Genomic DNA, 16,097 nt, shown 5'->3' with positions numbered 1-16,097 from the left:
CTTTGTCTGTTTGTATGTGTGTGTGTGTGTCTGGGTTGGGGCTTGGGAGTGCAACAGAGAATGTATATGTGTGTGTAGTGAGTGTAGAGCGCACACATATATTTTGTGGGGTGAATTTGTACTTGCAGAGTTACATTGTGCTTTGCTCAAAAACTGCATGAATTCATGTAAAACTCAGCTCAAAAGCTGCATGAATTCATGTAAAACTCTGTTATCTCACTTTTTAGATTAGAATTAATCTAAACACCATGGCTTAGACAGCGAACACAGGGGCTAACACCTTCAACATATTGTCTAGCTAACACTCATTGTTACAGCTAACCTAAGAATGCAACTTTAAAAAAAAAGGTTTTGTGATTTACACATGAAAGAAATGAAACTATCATGGTATTCGAACAGATGAAAGACTCAACAGACAATCAAGGTATTTTTCAATGTTTAATTTCAGTTACATCACACTGTAAATGTTTGCTATAGATTGTGTCCTCCACTATCACCTGATGAAGGAGTGGCGCTCTGAAAGCTAGCGTGCTTCCAATTAAACCTGGTGTTGTGTGATCTTTAACAGAAATATTTGGATTGGCTGCGAGAGACGTCAGTCAGGGAGCCCACCCACTCTGCCCATTGTCTCCTCTTCCTTTTCCAGAGCTGGTTCACTTCCTATAGGGACAGAAAACCAAATGTGGAGTTGGTGAGTGAAGGAGTAGCTTTTATACAAATTGTATCCCATAATATCAACACCAATCTTCAGGCAGTCTGACTATCTTGTGGGAAATCAGGGGTGGAAATGTCCTTTATGCTGGGAGAGCTGTTTACTCGGTGCTTTGTGCTGAGCTGTTTGACAGGAGCTGTGTGTTGGATATTGGGTACGTTTATTGGAAGCACTTTCATTCTGATTTCCAGCCTGAGTTTTTTTGATGGCTTATTCCTGAATATGAGAAAATGAGATGTAATTATCTGGGAGGTGCAGAGTGTCTGGGGATTCTTACTGATTTTCTAGTGTTGAATTCCGTATGTGTGTCGGAAGCTAATTATTATCTAGTCGACCATCATTTTATAGTTCCTCTGAGGGAATTTTGCCTTGGTGAGATGTATGGGGAGAAAGCATGGGTAGGTGCAGTGCGGAGGGAGTGGGAGATTGTATGTTATAATAGGAGTCAGATATTTAATGTCCCATATTCAACAAGAACAGGGTGGTTCTGTGATCAAGCTCTATATTTCTGTCCTTTCTCCCATCCCTTCAAACAGGGGCATAATCTCAGCATTAGGGGTAGACACTTTAGAAATGAGGAGGAATATTTTCAGCGAGAAGGTGTTGAATCTGTAGAACTCATTCTCTCTGAAGGCTGTGGAGACCAAGTTATTGAGTGTACTTAAGACAGAGATGGATAGGTTCTTGATTTGTATGGGGATCAATGGTGATGGGGCGGGGGGGGGAAGGAGAATGAGGTTGAGAACCATATCAGCCATAATTGATTGGCAGAACAGACTGCATGGGCCAAATGGGCTAATTCTGTTCCTCTATCTTATGCTCATAGACCTTGGATGAGCAAAATTCAATCAGTCTCACACATTCCACATTACACTTATTATTAGATTAGATTTACAACAGTATGGAAACAGGCCCTTTGGCCCAACAAGTCCACATCAACCCTCCAATGAGTAACCCACCCAGACCCATTCCCCTACCCTATCTTTACCCCTGACTAATGCACCTAACGCTATGGGCAATTTAGCATGGCCAATTCACGTGATCTGCACAATTTTGGATTGTGGAAGGAAACCAGAGCACCCAGAGGAAACCCCCCACGCAGACATGGGGTGAATGTGCAAAATTCACACAGACAGTCGCCCGAAACGGGAATCAAACCTGGGTCCCTGGTGCTGTGAGGCAGCAGTGCTAACCACAAAATGACTTTGCTGTCCACCCATTATGATTTGTGGAAGTGAGTTCAAATCTTCTTCCACACTTAGTGTGTCAAAGCAATTCCTCATTTCATCCCTGAAAGGTCTGGCTCTGATTTTTAAATGATGACCTATCCAACCAATAAAAATAGTTGATCTATATTCACCCTGTCATATCTCAAAAATGTTGATTTTATTACTCCTTAACTTTCGAAACATTGGGAATTTATCCCCAGTTTGTTTCATTTCAAATCAACACTGCACACCCTCCAAGTTTAACATCTACTTCCTGTAGTGAGGTGTGCAAAATTGCTACCTGTATTCCAGGTGTGGTCAAACTAGGGCTTTGTGTCACTGAAACATGACTTCTACCTGAGGATGTACTTCACTGTCAGAGGGGAGCAGTTTGTAAGGATGCACTCTCAGAAGGCCACATAGGGCCATGGTGGAATCACATCTGAAATACCGAGTATGGTTTTGGTCTCTGTGGTTCAGAAAGGATGCAATTGCATTAGAACCATTTTGGATAAGATTATTTTGAGAATGAATGTTAACTTATAAGGAAACATGAAGTTGCTTGTGCCAGTACCTCTTGGAGCTTTGAAGAGAGAAAGGAAATCTTGTTGAAATATATCGAAACCAGAGAAAAACTTATAGGGTGAATATTGGGAAGATGTTTCCAATTACCAAGGAAAATAGAACCAGTCACACAGTTTAAAAGTGAGGTCTCCTTTCAAGATAGAGTTGAAAAGAATTTTATTTTCTCACTGCTATTATTCAATGGATTCCCCTGCTCAGAAAGCGGCAGAGGCTGTGTCATTGACTGTATTCAAGATTGAGTTAGATAGATTTTTGACAAACAATGACACCAAGAGTTATAGAGAAAGTACAGCTGACACCACAGTTATATCAACACCACAATGGACCAGTCAGGCCAAATAATCTGTTTCTGTTATGTGAGAACCAATAGGAATATCACAGGTTGAGGGGAAAGGTGAGGATGCAAATAAGAGAAGCAAAGAAGGTTAAGGGGTGATCTGATCAAAGTCTTCAAGATATTAATAGGAAAAGACAGGTTAGATAAAAATGAAGTATTTCTACTTGTTGGGGATTCTAGAACTAGGGGACATAGTCTGAGAATTATAACCAAACAGTTAGAAGAGATTTTAGGAAACAATTCTACATACAAAGGGTGGTAAAGGTTTGAAATTCTGTTCTACAAAAAGTTGTGAATTTTAAATCTGAGATAGATGCAATTTTGGTTAAGCAAAGGTATTAAGATATATGAGCCAAAATACAGGTATATGGATTTAAGCCACAAACCAGCCAGCATTGAATGGTGGAACAGGCTGAAGGGGCTGGGTGGGGCCCATGCCTGTTCCTATTTCCACTGTGGAACTATGAGAAAAAAAACTAGCAGCTAATGTAAAGAGAAATCACAAAGTCCTCCATAGGTACATAAATGATCAGAAGAGTGGTTAAAGGAAGAGTCAGGCTGATCAGAGACCAAAAGGGGATCTACAGACAGAGGCAAGGGCACAGGTATTAAATTAATATTTTGCATCTACTTTTACAAAAGGGTAGGATGCTGCCCAGGCCATGGTGACAGATGAAGAAACTATGTCACTGGAGATGTTCAAATTTAATAAGGAAGAGGTTTTGGATAGATTTTTGACACTCAGAATTGACAAGATACCAGATGAGATGTATTGAAGGTTTTGAAAGAAGTTAGGATAAAAATTGCGGGTGCTGGAATCTTTCAGTCTTCCCTGGACTTGGGGAAGTTCCCTGAAGACTGCAGGATTGCAAACAATTCAGTCATGTTCAGGAGAAAGCTCTATGGATAATCCCAGCAATTACAAACAAACTAGTTTACCTTCAGTGGTGGGAAAATTTCTTGAAACAATTATTTGAAATAGAATCAGAAGTCACATGGAAAAAGATCAGTTGATTAGGAAGAGTCAGCATGGATTTCTAAAGTAGACATTGTGTTGAACTAACTTGGAGTTTTTGATCGCTAACAAAAAGGCTTGATGAAGGTAATGCTGTTCCAGAAGATGTTTGTTACAGTGACCCACAGCAGATTTGTGAGGGAAGTTATAGGTCATGGTATAAAAGGGATAGTAGCAAAGTGGATATAAAATTGGCTGAGTGATAGAAAACAGACATTATGGTCATAGAGTCATAGAGGTGTACAGCATGGAAACAGACCCTTCGGTCCAACCCGTCCATGCCGACCAGATATCCCAACCCAATCTAGTCCCACCTGCCAGCACCTGGCCCATATCCCTCCAAACCCTTCCTATTCATATACCCATCCAAATGCCTTTTAAATATTGCAATTGTATCAGCCTCCACCACTTCCTCTGGCAGCTCATTCCATACACGTACCACCCTCTGTGTTAAAAAGCTGTCCCTTAGGTCTCTTTTATATCTTTCCCCTCTCACCCTAAACCTATGCCCTCTAGTTCTGGACTGCCCGACCCCAGGGAAAAGATTTTGTCTATTTATCCTATCCATGCCCCTCATAATTTTGTAAACCTCTATAAGGTCACCCCTCAAACTCCGACACTACAGGGAAAACAGCCCCAGCCTGTTCAGCCTCTCCCTATAGCTCATATCCTCCAAACTTGGCAACATCCTTGTAAATCTTTTCTGAACCCTTTCAAGTTTCACAACATCTTTCCGATAGGAAGGAGACCAGGATTGCACGCAATATTCCAACAGTGGCCTAACCAATATCCTGTACAGCCTCAACATGACCTCCCAATTCCTCTACGCAATACTCTGACCAATAAAAGAAAGCATACCAAACATCATCTTCACTATCCTATCTACCTGCGACTCTACTTGCAAAGAGCTATGAACCTGCACTCCAAGGTCTCTTTGTTTAGCAATACTCCCGAGGACTTTACCATTAATAAATACCATAAATAATCATTCAACAATCAAAATGATCAAACAATATTTCCAGAGACACTTTTTCTTCAAACTGCATGGTCAATGGATATTTTTCAAACTGCAGGAAACTTTATGGTAGAGACCCTCAAGAGGTTGATATTGGGGCCCTTGTTTCTCCTCATATATGATGTGCAGGGGACAATTTCACAGTTTGCAGATAAACTAAACTTGAAACTGTGTGGATGATAGTGTGGAACTCCAAAAGGATATTGATAAGTTGATGAAGTGGGTAGCAGATGAGTTTCAGTGCATTAAGTGTGAGATAATGCATTTTGGTCAGAAAACACTGAAAGACAATATTAAATAGGGGGTAACAATTCGAAAGGAGCTGTAGAAGTGGAGGGATTTGGGTGTATAGGTGCACGGATCATTAAAAGTGGCAAGACAGATGGAGAAAGCAGTAAATAAAGCATAGTGTTCTCAGTTTATTAATAGAGGCATATGGCATAAAAGCAGGGAGGTGATGTTGCCTTGTACAAGAAACTTGCAAAATGTTCACTGGAGTTTTGTGTACAGTTATAGATGCCACATTATAGGAAGGTGTGTGTGTGTGTATGTATATATATATAATATATATACACACATCTATGTATATATATATATATATATATTAAATACGTTGGAGGAAGTGCAGAAGAAAGTTACAAGAATGCTTCCAGAAATAAGAAACCTCAGTTATGAGGATTCTTTCTAGAAGTTGGGACTGCTCCCCTTGGAGAGAAGAAGGCTGAGAGAAGATTTGTGAGAAATTTTCAAAACCGTGAGCATGTCGTACAGAGTAGATAAGGAGAAATAGTTCTAGCTCATCAAAAAAACAAGAACGAGAGCATAAATTTAATGCAATGTGCAGATATGTAAGGATGATATAAGAAAACATTTTTTCATACAGCGAATAGTTAAGGTGTGTAATATGCTGCCTAAAAATGTAGTGGAACCAGGTTCAACTAAGCCATTCATCAGACGTTATTTTTGGATGGTAATGGTCTGCCGTATTGGGAAAATATAGGAGATTGTGGTAGCATTGGTTTTGTTCCCTCATGCCAGTAGGCCGAATGGCCTTCTGCGCAGTAATATTTCTGTGATTCTGTGTAACCTTCTGTGGTTGGATTTAAACTCAAAGGGCCAGATATTCGCAACAATCGTGGAAACTTCTTGCAGCTTCCAAAATGATGGGAAGTAATTGGATATTGGATTCCTGCCCCCAGTTCTATGCTTTTTAATGGTGGGTAAGGTTCTCTGTAACTAATGATGTGAAGTGTTTAAATCCCCATCCGTTTAAATTTCAAGAAAACACAGACTTTCCTGTCAGAGAGAGATGAAAAATAAATCGTGTTCCATCAGTTCCAGCACTTCTTTGTTGACATTTCCCTCAGGGTTACCATTGTGTCGTTGTGAGTGCTTGGATGCTGTCCAAAGTTAAAATGATTTCAAAGGGGGAATTTGAAGTTCATAATTTGATTGACAGTCAATCAGGATAGTGATTAATTACCTGCCTGAAGTAGAGTTATGAATATATGGTCGTAAATGCATTAATTACATAAGAAGTAAATTATATTGAAGGATACATTACATTTTCAGAACTTTTGTCTGAACTTTCACCCCTGACTCTCAAGCACAGAGTTGGGAAAATTCACAACTTGGGGGAAAGAGCTCTAGACACACGAATTTTCAATCCACAGGAGTGGGTATTAGTTTGAATCAGAGCTACAAACCTGGAAAAAGCTCATGGAGGTAGGCTGTGGGAAAGGTTCACCTCAATGCATTTTGTCTGGCCTGGTGTACCTTTACAGTTCCCTCTAGAATCGTTTGACAACTGGACATTTCCATTGATAGTTTGAACAGAAAAAAGCAAAAGAAAAGCCTTCAGTCCTCACTGCCCGTACTACAAATTCCGCTGCCCATTCAATGGATGCCACATCAAACACCCACAGTTCATGCCTGAATCTCACTGTTCCAATGAGTTGATTTGATTTTACACACATACATGTTGACTTCTAACAGTTCCAAAGAACACTGTATCTCTCCAAAACATACCTTGGACTAATCCAAAAGCCTACCTCACCTCTCTAAAGAAGAGTTTAACCTTTACACCCTCTCTTGTTAAGTCCCAGAAGAGAACGCTGTATCTGACTGAAGGCAGCTGCTGTTTCACATATGCATTGACTTCGTCCGTGTGAAGGACAACCCATTTACAGTTAGGGCGGCACGTGGTTAGCACTGCTGCCTCACAGCAAGAGAGACCGGGGTTCAATTCTAGCCTCAGGCAACTGTGTGGAGTTTGCACATTCTCCCTGTGTTTGCATGGATTTCCTCCCACAGTCCAAAGGTGTGCAGATTACATGGATTAGCCATGCTAAATTGCCCATACTGTCTAGGGATGTGTAGGTTAGGTGGATTAGCCATGGGAAATGCAGGGTTATAGGGTAGGGGGATGAGTTTGGGTGGGATGTTCCTCATACAGTCCCTGTGGACTTGTTGGGCCAAATGGCCTGTTTCCACACTGTAGGGATTCTCAGGATTCCTGTTCTCACCTCCCCTTGGTGAACATGGTCAGCGCCAGATTTGTGACAGACTTCCCACATTTTGGGTTCTAACAAGAAATCGCTAATCAGGGAGTCTTTCAGTTATGGTGAAGATGCATGTCTTGATTTTCTTTCTGCTTAGCGTGGCTCCTGAGGTCTGCCTATGGTGAATATTTAGTTAATTCATATGAAAGCTAATTGCTCAGGATCGTGGAAGGGTTGGGATAAAGAGGGCCATGAGAGGGTGGGAATATGATTTTGGCAGTTAATTATCAAGACGTAGAGGTGCTGGAGTCAGAATTCTCTTTAATTTCTTTTTCATCTGCACAGATCTCTCAGGTCTGGAACTGGACGTTGATGCTGTGATCCACAGCTGATATGGAATGTTGGGGTGGCTGCACACATGCAGTTTAGAGGGAAGATTGGCAGTGTGGAAGGGCTGAAGGCCACAAATGTTTAAAAAAAAATAAGATGGCACAAAGGTGGGCCTTTTAACCAGCTTGCTTCGGCACTTGAATATCCCTGTGGTCTACTTCAATTTGTATCCAGTGGCTGCAGACCTGACAATATCTCACTCTCTCCTCACTAATTGCAAATAGGACTTAACTGGACATTTTGCACCGAGATGGCTCTAAAAAGTCAGGAAATTTCCCATGAGCTATCCATTTTTGTAGCCAAACTCTGTTCCACAATTCTGACAAAGAGTCAATGGAAATAAAATGTTAACTATTTCTGTCTCTCTGCAGATGCTTCCAAACCTGCTGAGTTTCTCCAGAAATTTCCGTCTTTTCCACAATTGTTAATCCAGCTCCATAACAATTCAGCTGTCATACCTGGTAACACATTTATTAAAATGTCTTTTTATGCCTTGTTAAAGATTTTACCTGAAGACCTCGCCCTTTAGTGTATCAAATTATCTGATTTCTCAAGATAAACCAGAACCCTTCAGTCAGCTACACTGAAGCAATATTTCCTCAGTTATAGAAATTCCTGCTAAGTCTTATTTCTTTAAATAAATTGAAATCAGTGGATGAAATTTCTTCATCAGATTTATCTTTTTGTTACACTAAACACATTCTCTAAGGATAATACCGGTGTTCACCAACATGACTTAATCTCATAGTGAACTGATAACCCATTTTACACTGCACTTGACTCTTTTCTATTGCCCTCAAGGTGTCTGGAAAGTTGGGGTATGGGTAGAGGAAAGAAAGTAGCCACCTTGTCTGCTCTGGTCACTATTTTGTGTCCCTGCTAGAAACAGAAGGTGTGTAACTGTCAGGTGAGGAAGAAGAAAGGATTTGGATATGATTCCCACACTGGGGAATTACAGACTGGCACTCTCTATAGAATAGTTTCTATCTGAGGAGTCAGCCCCTTCAGCAAAGGAGGAATGGATTTAAAGGAAATCATGCTTCCTTTTCCTGTTTTACAGAAGGATTGCATTGTACTACACCAGAGAATCAGAGAGGGAAAACACCACAGTTAGATGCTGACCATCACCCAAGAAACAACTGCACAACTGTGGGGAGATATCCAGTCCCTCTGTAACATTGCTCAACACAGAGAAAGTTGGGCAGTGAAACCATCATCTGGATGTTGGATTGGGTCAGGGGCATTTGACATATCACCAGATCTGAAACTGGTCAGTGGTATGGAGCCTTCCATTAGAACCAAACTTTCTGAAGGTTTGGCGATGGGTGATCGGTCAGGATGAGGCTGGGAAGAAGTGTATGAACTTCATGAACTACTGACTCATTCCTATTGATGAGAGACTATTCAAATGTGAGGTTGTGAGGAGAACTGCACAGGCTCATAGAATCACCTAACACACAAGGTTTATTGTCCAACCTGTTAACACAAGAACAGCTTCATGGAAGAGAAACCATTCAAATGTGAGTTCTGTGACCGAGCTTTCACAAAGTCTTCAGCACTTGTTCAACACCAACGTATTCACACAGGGGAGAAACCATTCACGTGTGATGTCTGTGACAGATCCTTTTCACAATCATCAAATCTCCGTGTGCACAAGTGCATTCAGAAAAATGAGAATTTATTCACATGTAAGGTGTGCAACAAATCATTCTTGCAGTCATGGACTCTCCGTGTGCACCTGCGAATCCACACGGGAGAGAAACCTTTCACATGTGCTGTGTGCAACAAATCATTCTCACAGCCATCGACCCTCCGTGACCACCAACGCATTCACACGGGAGAAAAACCATTCACATGCGAAGTCTGTGACAAAGCATTCAGGCAGTCATCGAACCTTCGCGAACACCAACGTATTCACACTGGGGAGAAACCATTCAAGTGTGAGATGTGCAATAAATCCTTCTCATGGTTAACAAATCTCCGTGCACACCAACGTATTCACACAGGGGAAGAAGCAGTCAAGTGTGAGGTATGTGGCAAAGTCTTCACACAGTTAAGGAGTCTCCTGCTACATCAGACAACCCACACAGGGGAGAAACCCTTCAAGTGTGAGGCTTGTAATAAAGGTTTTGCAACATCCTCAACTCTCCTGATACACCAGAGGATTCACACAGGGGAGAAACCCTTCAAATGTGAATTTTGTGAGATGGCTTTCAACCAAACCTCTGATCTCTTGAGACACCAGTTGATTCACACAGGGGAGAAACCCTATAAATGTGATGTGTGCAATCGAACTTTCACACAGTCATCGACACTTGGTAGACACAGACGCATTCACACTGGGGAGAAACCGTTCAAGTGTGAGATATGTGACAAATTATTCTCAGATTCATCGCATCTCCACAGACACCGACGGACTCACACTGGAGAGAAACCTTTCACGTGTCAAGTGTGTAACAAATCATTCTTGAGATCATCAAACCTCCGTGCCCACCAATGCATTCACCCTGGGGAAATGCCATTCAAGTGTAAGGTGTGTGACAAGGGCTTTGCAGAATCATCAGCCCTGCTGAAACACTGGCACATCCACACAGGGGAGAAACCATTCACGTGTGAGGTGTGTGACAAATCATTCTCACAGCTAGGAAACCTCTGTGTGCACAAGTATATTCACAAAGTTGAGAATCTCTCATCATGCTAAATGTGCACAAAATCATTCTCTGACTTATCATCCTTCTATGCACACCAACACACCCAGAGAGGAAAACCTTTTCTCTGCAAGGTGTGTAACAGTCCTTCTTAAGTTTGTCAGACCTTATATTCCATCGGGGATCCACACAGAGGAGGAAGTCTTCAATTGTGAACTTAGCGTGAACTTAGAAGCTGAACCATTTTGCACACAGTTGTTCTTCCTGGTGTTGTAGATACTTATATATGCATCTATTTGTTTTTAGTTTCCAGGTTTAAATGGTAGAATATTATTGCAAGGTCAAAGGATGAACAAAGGGACGTATTGCTGCAATTGTACAGGGCATCAATGAGATCATTCATGGAGTATACAGTTTTACTATACTATACCATGTACAGTTTTGGTCTCCATAATTAAGAAGGGATATAAATACAATAGAAACAATTCTGTGAAGATTCAGTCAGCTAAGATTGGACAAATCAAGCCTGTGTCCATTGATTTTGGAGGAATGAAAAGTTACTTAATTGAAAAGAATAAGATCCTCTGGGGACTTCACCGGGAGACCCTTGTAATGTTCTGGGGACCCAGGTTCAATTTCCAACAAGGTAGATGGTGTAATTTGAATTCAGTAAAACAAAATTGTAATTAACAGTCTAAAGATGACCATGAATCCATTGTCGATTGTTGGGAAAACCCATCTGGTTCACTAATGTCCTTCAGGGAAGGAAACTGCGATCCTTATCAGGCCTTGACTACATGTAACTCCAAAACAACAGCAATGTGGTTGACTCTTAACTGTCTTCAGGGATTGGTAATTATGCTGGCCTAACAGCAGTGAGTGAATAAAAACGATCCCTCTGCACTGAAGCACTCTGACGTTTCTCCCTGCAAACAAACTGGATAACCTCACACTTATCCATGTTATACTACATCTGCCATGTTTTGGCCCATTCACCTAATCTATCCATTTTAATTTGTAAATTTCTTATTTCTTTACTGCAATTTACATTGCCACCTATTTTAATGTCATCTGCAAATCTGGCTATAACACCTTCAATCCCTGCATCCAAGTCATTAATATAGATTGTAAATCATTGGGCACAATGATCAAACCCTTTGGCGCCCCAGTAGTTACAGCTTGTCAACCAGAAAAAGGCTCATTTATCCTGACCTTCTGCTTTCTGTTGTTTAGCCAGTCTTATGTCCAAGTTTATAATTACCCTTAATCTTATGTGATCTTATTTTGTGTGCTAACCATTTATGCAGGACCTTATCAAATTCATTCTGTAAGTCCAGATATACTATATTTACAGGATCTCACTTGTTACATATTTGAAGAACACTAGCAATTTAGTCAAACATGATTTACCCTTCATAAAATCATGTTGATTCTGATGGACTTTATTTTAACTTTCCAAATATCTTCTTTAAAAATAGATTTTTAAAATTGACAGATCTTAAACTGACTGGTCTGTAGTTTCCTACTTTCTGCCTCCCTCCCTGTTTTAATAAGGGTGTTACTCTAACATTTTTGAAGTCCCCTGGAACTGTTCTCACATCAGGGGTATTTTGAATTATTATAACCAATGGATCTGCTATCACTGCTGGCACTTGCTTATGGGATATCAGGCCCTGGGAAGTTATCTGCCTTCAATCCCAATAATTTGCTCAGTACTTATTCCCTGGTATGATTATTCTAAGTTCCTCAATTTCTATAACCTCTGCATTACCTGTTTTTATTGGGATGATACTAGTCCTCCGCCATGAAAACAGAAGCAAAGTATCTCTGCTATTTGTGTTCCCCATTATTAACTTCCCAGTGGCATCCTCCAAGGGACCAACATTCACTACAGCTATTTTCATTCCATTTATATACTATCAGAAGCTTTTGCTAACTGTTTTTATATTTTTCTAGTTTTCTTCCATAATTTATCTTCTGCTCTTTTAATGAAATTTTTAGTAACCGTTTGTTGATCTTTATAAGTTTCCCAACCTTTCAGCCTGCCACTTGCCTTTGCAATATGGTATGTCTTGGTTTTTGTCTTTATATTATCTTTAGCTTCCTTGCTCAGCCATGATTTTTTTCCCCTCTCTTACAACCCTTCTTCCTTTCTGGAATATATCTTCATTGGAAACAATTCAGTTTCTCCTTAAACAGCCAACTGCTCATCAAATGTCTTAACTTTTAGTCTTCCTGCCCTGTCCACTAGAGTCAGATCTGTCCTCATGAGTTTGTAATTACCTTTGTTGAATTCTAGACCTATTTCTCACCCTCAAACTGAATTAGAAATTCTAGCATGCTATGATCACTCTTCCGAAAGGGTCCTTTTCTTTGAAATCATTAAGTAATCCCACCATGTTACATAGTATCAAATCCAGAATAACCTGCTCCCTGGTTGGTTCCACAACATACTGCTCCAAGAAACAATCTCTGATATGTTCAGTGAACTCTCCCTGAAGGCTACCCTTGTCACTTTGATTAATCTAGTCTGTAGGCATATTAAAATCAACCATGCTAAATTGCAATTGTAAATGAAAACCCATCATGTGTGATATATTTTAATTTTCTTCTGGCAGGTAAGTGTTGCAAATACCTAGTCCATGATTCATGCATTGCAGAATATAAAGTTTAGTTTCAGGATTATAATTTTTAGCTTGAAGATTTAGAATGGTCAGAAGGGATACAGCTATAAACCAAGAGGTCTTTGCTGAAGAACTGGATATATAACTTTGAAAATAAGTTTTCAGAAGTCTACTATTTTGAACTAATATTTATGGATTTTATCAAATGACCTTTTGAAATAGTTCAGTTTGAATTTATGCTTGGTGGACAAGTAATGTTGCAGGCAGTCTGAGAACACGAAAGGAACTGCTTGTGAGATACTGTTTTTGATGAAGTACATGACCTTAAAGATGTCAGAAAAATGACTAGGTTAAAGCAGTTGCATCTGTCTTAAGTGTACAATATAAGGCCTGTTTGTCAGTTTTAAAGAAATAAGCAAAAGGTTTGAACTCAATGCTTCGAAATTACAGCAAAGTTTGTTTTAATCAGCACTTACCAACTGGCACTCTCAATGAACCGGCAAAAATTATATTCATGAAATACTGGAAGTTTGTTGTATTATTGCGATATCCACAATGTCCATTGAGGCTGGTAAGCTTTATTTAAGTGAAAGTTGCATTATTATTTAAATGATTTATGCTGTAAATAATGTATAACAGTGCTGGATCTATAGGTGCTGGTTAATAAAATGTTTGATGTAAAATAATACCTTATCTTTAATCAAGAACCATGTATTTTAATTAGGATTTAGCTCACTAATTGCTTTGATATATTAACTATATCTGTAGGACAGGACAGCTACATTTTAAAGACAATCTTTTCTGACACCTTGCTTTGAATTAATGCAAAGAACTGTTTTCACATTTTTATCCATGTAATAGTTTAGCATGTTAATGTCAACTGTCCACAACAGTTTGTATTATTGTTGAGGATGTGACATTCTTTGTACAACTGCAGTATGTACCTAAGGAAGATGTATCATTTATTCACAATGTATTGTGAGCTACAGGGGGCCTTGAAGTAGGATATAGACATCTATCTCATCCTACTACACAAAGGACAGGGGCTACAAATGTGGAAAGACACCAGTTGTCCCTCACTTTCAGACAATGTAAAGGGTTGATTTCCTAATGAGGGATGAAGAACCTTTTGGATAAAATTTGGAAATTCTTGAGTTTTTCTTGGCATTGTTTGAACTTTGCTTTTGTATTACAATTCTCCTAAGACACAGTTCCAAGGTAGAAGAAAGACTTTGACTTGTTTGATGAACCCTAAGCCCTCAAAATTTCCACCTTGTCTTCACAGCTTTTTGTTGGCTATATTAACATCTTACTTCAGCAGTTCTACTACATTCACAAATACTAGTTGTTCTTTCCTTGTTCTGTCAGGCACAACTGAGGTAAAACAAAGTAAAATCACCAAAATGTTATCCTCTCATTAAGGAAAGAGAGAAAGATGATTGGTGGTCATTTAACCTGAGGGTTACCATGCGTCAGATGAGGAGAGAGGTTGAGAATGAGAGTCCTTCATGATAACATTAGCCAGTGCAGGAATTGAACTCACACTGTTAGCATCATTGATCAACCATCCAGCCAACTGAGCTAACCAAACCCTTACAACTGAGGATCTCATTATTACAAATTAAGAACTCAGAACATAAATATTTGAATTAAAAGGGTTTTAAAATCAGAATATTCAAATTCTTTCGTGGCATCCAAACTATATTCTCTGAAAGTAGCCCACTATTCAGCTACCATTCTTCTTGCCAACCTTTCAACCCAGATCCATTCTCACTACATTGAAGTTGGCTTTCACAGAGTTTACTATTACTCAAGACTGTTCTTTGTCCTTTTCCATCGTGAACCTATATTTTATGATTGAATGATCATTGCCTCCTAAATGTTCTTCCAATGAAATCTGACCTACTTGGCTCACATTATTCCTAAGAACCATGTCAAGCACTGCTTCCTTTTCATTGGATTTGAAATGTAGTGCAGTAAGAATCTAGGAACTCTTGCCCCATGCCCTCTGCACTAGCACAATCCCAATCTACTTTCAGGTAATTACAATTCCCCCATCATAACTACTCTATATTTCTTTCCCCAACTGTGATTTTCTTGTAAATTACTCTGCATCATTTCCATTGTGTCTCAGCTATAGATTACAACCAATATGTGATTAAACCCTTCTTTTGTTCTTTAGTGCTATCCAAGTAGATTCTGTCCTTGATCAGTCCAGAATTGTGAAACTTGAAAGGGTTTAGAAATGATTTGCAAGGATGTTGCCAGGGTTGGGGGGGTTTAAGAGATAGGAAGAGGCTGAGTAGGCTGAGGCTGTTTTGTCTGGAGTATTGGAGGCTGAGGGGTGACTTTATAGAGGTTTATAAAATCATGAGGGGCATGGGTAAGGTAAATAAACAAGGTCTTTTGCCTGAAGTAGAGGGCATAGGTTTAGTATAAGATGGGAAAAATTTAGAAGGGACCTAAGGAGCACGTTTTTCATGCAGAGGGTGGTGCATGAATGGAATGAGCTGTCAGAGGAAATAGTGCCGGCTACTACAACATTTAAAAGATCTACCAGGATGGGTATATGAATAGGAAAGTTTTAGAGGGATACTGGCCAAATGCTGGCAAATGGGACCAGATTAATTTAAGACATCTGGACGGCATGGACATGTTGGACCAAAGGATCTGTTGTACATCTCTATGATAATGTCTCTCTCTGACACATCATAGGGGTCTACAGCATAGAAGAAAGTTCTGCAGCCCATAAAGTCAAAAACAACCACCTACCTTTTCTTATCCCATTTTCCAGGACTTGACCCATGGCTTTGTATATCTTGGCATATAATACTTATTAAGTGTTATGAGCATTTCTGCCTCTACCACCTTTACAGCCAGTTAATTCCAGATTCCACTACACTCTGGGTGAAAAATAAATTCATCATATCCACTCTGAGCCTTATGCTCCTTAAATCAATGCCTTCTGGTGATTGTTCCCTCACTAGGGGAAAAGTTTTCTGCCTATCCCATCATTGTTGCCATAATTTAATTCACCATAATCACATGCCCAGCTCAGACTC

General features: G+C 39.8%; 1 protein-coding gene across 1 annotated transcript in view; it reads left to right on the top strand.

Moving 5' to 3' along the window:
• Positions 1 to 14,125, top strand: part of LOC140455634 (uncharacterized) — a 37,944-nt gene extending 23,819 nt beyond the window's left edge. The window contains exon 3 of the mRNA XM_072550596.1: positions 9,457 to 14,125. Coding sequence (XP_072406697.1) covers positions 9,457 to 10,464 — 1,008 coding nt within the window. The 3' untranslated portion in view covers positions 10,465 to 14,125. The remainder of the gene's footprint in view (positions 1 to 9,456) is intronic.
• Positions 14,126 to 16,097: the final 1,972 nt, after the last annotated feature.

Source organism: Chiloscyllium punctatum, chromosome 30, assembly GCF_047496795.1.
Source record: "Chiloscyllium punctatum isolate Juve2018m chromosome 30, sChiPun1.3, whole genome shotgun sequence".
Taxonomy (NCBI): Eukaryota; Metazoa; Chordata; class Chondrichthyes; order Orectolobiformes; family Hemiscylliidae; genus Chiloscyllium; species Chiloscyllium punctatum.
The sequence above is the reverse complement of the archived record's forward strand: the minus strand, read 5'-3'. Positions and strand labels throughout refer to the sequence as shown.